The sequence below is a fragment of the Notothenia coriiceps genome, unplaced genomic scaffold (assembly GCF_000735185.1).
Source record: "Notothenia coriiceps isolate Sejong01 unplaced genomic scaffold, NC01 NC01_scaffold00012324, whole genome shotgun sequence".
NCBI classification, from domain to species: Eukaryota; Metazoa; Chordata; class Actinopteri; order Perciformes; family Nototheniidae; genus Notothenia; species Notothenia coriiceps.
Genome location: NW_011345025.1, coordinates 1,322 through 6,416, shown reverse-complemented (window position 1 = coordinate 6,416; position 5,095 = coordinate 1,322). Strand labels below are relative to the sequence as shown.

At 41.0% G+C, this 5,095-nt stretch overlaps 1 protein-coding gene across 1 annotated transcript; it reads left to right on the top strand.

The window, feature by feature from the left end:
- Positions 1-728: 728 nt before the first annotated feature.
- LOC104947305 (tropomyosin alpha-3 chain-like) lies at positions 729-2,513 on the top strand (the record flags this gene model as incomplete). The annotated part of the gene is made up of 5 exons (XM_010773283.1): positions 729-804; positions 890-952; positions 1,098-1,167; positions 1,926-2,004; positions 2,282-2,513. Coding segments are annotated over 5 exons (292 nt in total), but the record flags the coding sequence as incomplete, so codon positions are not given.
- Positions 2,514-5,095: the final 2,582 nt, after the last annotated feature.

Genomic DNA, 5,095 nt, shown 5'->3' with positions numbered 1-5,095 from the left:
CACAAGCACACTTGTATTTCCATGCAACTCTCTGATTGGTCTGGTGTCTTGCCTCTGTTGCATTCAGCGAACACGGGAAATTACAGTCCTGCCGTCCTTTCTAGTGTCTTGATGAGGTTCACGTAAAGCACGGTTAATGTATTATATTATTGAGGTAGAATTGTCCGGGGCTACAGAAAAAACATTCGGGGCAGGCCAAAATATTATTTTACCAACAATGTGGAATTTATTGGCTACATATTACACAGATTATGCACAGCGGGAGCAGCAATAACCGTCAAATAATAATTCAGACAGGGGAGCTCCGCACCCCCTTCCTGCCGCTAGGGGGTGCTGCAGCGCCCTCAGCACCCCCCTTCCCGCGCCAATGCGCGCATAGTTGCGCCGCATTTGCACATAAGACGAATTGCACTGCATGAGAGGAGGCCCCCTCCGCAAGGTCTGCGCAGTCTGCGTGATCTGCGTGTAGGGAGGGGCGGGCCTGTGTAATGGCATTCATTCCCACTACATTAGATACCTTTCTGTGATGCGGCGCCCTGTTATACTGCGTTTCTGTATTATAGTAATGGTTTCTATAGCCGTGACGTCATAATAATGGTATTAAGAGGTGGGTTTATTTAGGTAGGACACTACTGAAGGCCTAGGGTTGAAATGCAGAGCCCAATACTTTTGTCCAAACTAATCTGATGTCCCTTTTTTTCTCCTTCCTTCCCTTAACCCTAAACTAGTAAATGTGCTGAGCTGGAGGAGGAACTGAAGAACGTCACCAACAACCTGAAGTCTCTGGAGGCCCAGGCTGAGAAGGTAGTGACAGAGAGGAGAATTGTGACATCTGCGATCAGGTCATTAGCATAAATCACAACCTGACTAATCTTCTTTCTCATTACAGTACTCTCAAAAGGAGGACAAGTATGAGGAAGAGATCAAGATCCTGACTGACAAGCTGAAAGAGGTGAGGAAGAAGGAGTGATGACTAGAAGATATTGTAAACCCTTTATTTAAATGGCAGTTCCTTCATTAAAATCCATTGTAGAATCTAGAGTTGTTGACCACACATGTATTCTGATTTGACGCTGACTCATGCTTTGTCTCCTCAGGCTGAGACCAGGGCTGAGTTTGCAGAGAGATCTGTGGCCAAGCTGGAGAAGACTATTGATGATCTGGAAGGTACAACATTCATTGCTCATTGAACCAGTACTACCTGCATCCTTTAAATAGACTTAAGAAAAAAAAGGAAACTACTATACATAACAACACTGAATTTGGACACATGATTTGAGATGTGGTGATAGCAGTCTTCTGCTTTGAGCAATAGCCTACTAGCTTAACCATAACAGGAAGTACGATGACAGTGACTCGAAGTGCTACAGAAGACAAGAGAAGAAGCTGAGTCGTATTATTTAGGTGTTATCACAAGATGTTTTAAAGAAATCAATAGTTGTTGTTGTTTTATGCACAAGTTCATATAAATGAGTAGGGAAATGGTTGCAAGGTGATTGCAGTTGACAGCTTAGGTTTACAATTCAAATTGTGGATTTCATTCAGTGTTTACAACAAAAATGGCTTCATTTTTGGAACAATTGATAAAACCTACAGTATAGAAAATGATATGTTACATTGGATGGACACTTTTTCCATCATTAAGAAAATCATGAGCATTTTTCCACTTGTGTCCAATTCTGTTTCCAATTCCAATTCAAATATTTTTAATTCCTACCACGACCAATAACAGTTACAGCTTTTCTAGATTAATTACGCTTACTTTTGACATTTTTACATTCGCTCGTTGGAAGTTTTTTCTAATTGAGAACTTTCTATAAAATGTCAATCCATGACTTTACATGTATTTACATTTCATATTCCACAATTCCAATAATTTCCTCTCTTTTATTTGTTTCCCTTTTCCTTTGCAACACACCTTTCAGATGAGCTGTATGCACAGAAACTCAAGTACAAAGCCATCAGTGAGGAACTGGACCACGCACTCAATGACATGACCTCCATGTAAGTACTGATGTGTGTCATTCCAGTGGGAATCTGACTTAGCATGCATGCTTTTAGGGGGAGGTCAACCTGTACAAAGGCTCTGGAATGAAGAGGATCTAGTAAATAAGACCTTACAGTACAGTACAGGTCTAACTTGTTTTTAATTCAGGAGTATTTCCTTTAGTCCTTAGACAGTCACAGTCTTACAGAGCACAGGGACAGACTTGGTGCAAAGCTCCTTCAACAATGTGGACACACACACTTCATCACTGTCTCTTGTTTCTTGTGTCTTCAGCTAAACATCCAGAAGCTCCACCATCCTGTCCTGTCGTGGTTTCAAGACTCTGCACCCAACCCCGTTCCTTTTATCACATGTCATCTCTCTTTCCTCATTCCTGGTAGCCATTGTTCATTGTTTGTTTTCTCTTAAGGAATGTTGTCCGTCTGAATTCACTCTTCATCGTACTTCTGTATCACCTCTGTTCTGTACCAGAGTAAAACAAGAGAGGGGAGAAAGCTTGAGTTACTGCTGTGTCTACGGCTGCTTTTATTATTCACTGAGCCACAAGTTGCTGCTGATGAAACATGCGTGAGAGTGTGTGTGTGTGTGTGTGTGTGTGTGTGTGTGTGTGTGTGTGTGTGTGTGTGTGTGTGTGTGTGTGTGTGTGTGTGTGTGTGTGTGTGTGTGTGTGTGTGGACCCAAATGCTGGAGACAGATTCTCCTACCAGAAACTACCCTTATTTAAAGGATCGGTCAAGACAAGGCAAGACAAAGCAGAACGGAACCTCCTGATGTTTGAAGAACAAGAATCCGACTAAGACTAAACAAGAGCCAACACAAGAAGAATGGGGGGGTGCAGGTGAATAGAAGGTCAGATGGTTGCAGGGCTGATGGGGAACAGATGGAACTGATACCATCATTGGGACCAAAACTTGTTCCCATTGACTAACATTAGCCGCTTTCACACCAAGTACTTTGCCGTACTTAGTGCCGGCACTTCGTGCCCCGGCACTTATTACCCCAGCGCTAAGTACCAATCGCGTTCACACCGGAGTACTTTTCCCTGAGGGAAGATTACCCAAATGAAGCCGCTGACGTCACTTCGTCTTCTTCTGCTTTGGGTTTACTGGCAGGCCGCAAACAACTTCATGGCGTATACTGCCACCCGAAGTCCCCCGGAGCAGGGGACTGCTGGGAGTCACAGCAGCTTCTACTGAAGCCTTCTGAGTAAATCGCCAGAACACCGACACCTCCTCATCTCCACCACTCCCATGTTTTCTTTTTGTTTTCATATTAGTCTCTCTGCATTTCTGCGCTAGGCTAATGCTAATAATGATAATGCGAGGATAATAAAATGGCGGCTTCACACAATTTTTTGGGAGTTTTACGGGGTGTGGTTTGCAATTCGCCCAGCCAATAGAAATTGGTACTTTTTTGGTACCACCTGGTTTCACCAGGCACTGAAAATGGGGGTAAAAGTTCCCGTCACTAATACTCTTTTTGGTGTGAACGCGACATCAGGGGTCCTAACGGAACTAAACGGGAAAAGTACGGGTAAAAGTACTCCGGTGTGAACGCGCCTATTGGGAACTAAACACAGCCTCCAGAAAGATCACAGCTCTCTGAAGGCCTTCAAACAGAAGCGATAGTCATGACCCTTCAGAAAGTAGGATTTATAGGCCTATAGTTTTAATAAACAGTTAGTTACTTAGTTAGACATGTATTATGTTTATATCTCATTAGCATTACAGGCAACAACTATGAGAATTAACAATAAATAACAATATACAATATTCACATTTTTATAATCTTGTTTTAAATATTTTAGTTGGCCTTGGGGAGAGTCTGTTGTGCTTACCTGTGACTGGTAAAGACACATGAATCATAAAACATCTAAAAATGGTCTGTCTTAATCATTTTCTAGGAGCTCCAATTGTCCTTCAACTGAATAAAGTCATCAACATATTTGTTTCCAAATCAAACTAACTCCCCCAATAATGATAATAACAATCAGACCTTATTGGTTTACACTCAGAACTTTTATTTCTGGCTAATTCCCATCACACTGTTCTATCGGGTGAGTCATACTATTCCCAGTGCCAGAGATTATGAACGTTTTGTAATGATTTCCATTACAGGCCTGTATCAAATCATTATGTAATGTACATTTCCCAAATGTGTTCTATTATTCGTATTCTAATCATTTATAGAATGCTGGAATCTCCAAACCCTGAACGAGTAAGCATTCTATCATTTCCGGTTCCCTCATCTCGAAATCATCGATTTTTGTGTTTTTGGTTAGAAGTCTGAAATAAGGTCTGTGGTTAACACAAGCTGAAGAGATTTGAACTTTTTTTCCTACAGTAAATACCCCACTGGTGAAAGTGTTAACATTCTTTGTGTAAAGAAAATAGAACAAGTGTCTAAATGAGACGTCATCATGCACCAAACATTAGCTTAGCTTAGCTTAGCGGTTCTAGTGATTGCATTTACACTTCTAAAATCATAAAGTGGTGTTAATGTTGAGATTGTCATGCTGAACAAAACATGTAAATATCATGCACGTGTGTTTGCCACAGAGATCATTTTCTGCAATATACCAAAATCCAATGTTGAGAGACCCATTGCGATGCTTCTGGGTCGGCCTCCAGAAATATGTCATCCGTGCGTCACTTTATTGTGTTCATTACATCATCTCCACTCGACCCTCAATGTAATTCTAATCCTGCTGACACAATCACATTTAAACCAAATGATCGAACAGGCAGAGTTACATTTGCTTGCTCACAGTTCATCATTCATTTCACGATAGTAAAACTACATAAGGTTCTGTTGACACAGAAAAGTACCTAGAACATCTGGAATTAATCATTCAGCTGGGATGATAACGTTTATTTTAATGTTTTAACAAACATTGATTTTTTCATAAAAATAAACATTTAAAGGTCACCTATTATGCAAAATCCACTTTTTCCCCTCTGTGTAAAGAGACAGAGAGTTACAGAGACAAAGACCCCCTCTCTTTATATCCTGATCCATCTTTATAAAAACCTGTCTGAAAATGAGCTGATCACATTTTGGTCACTTTGTGATGTCACAATGCTTTTT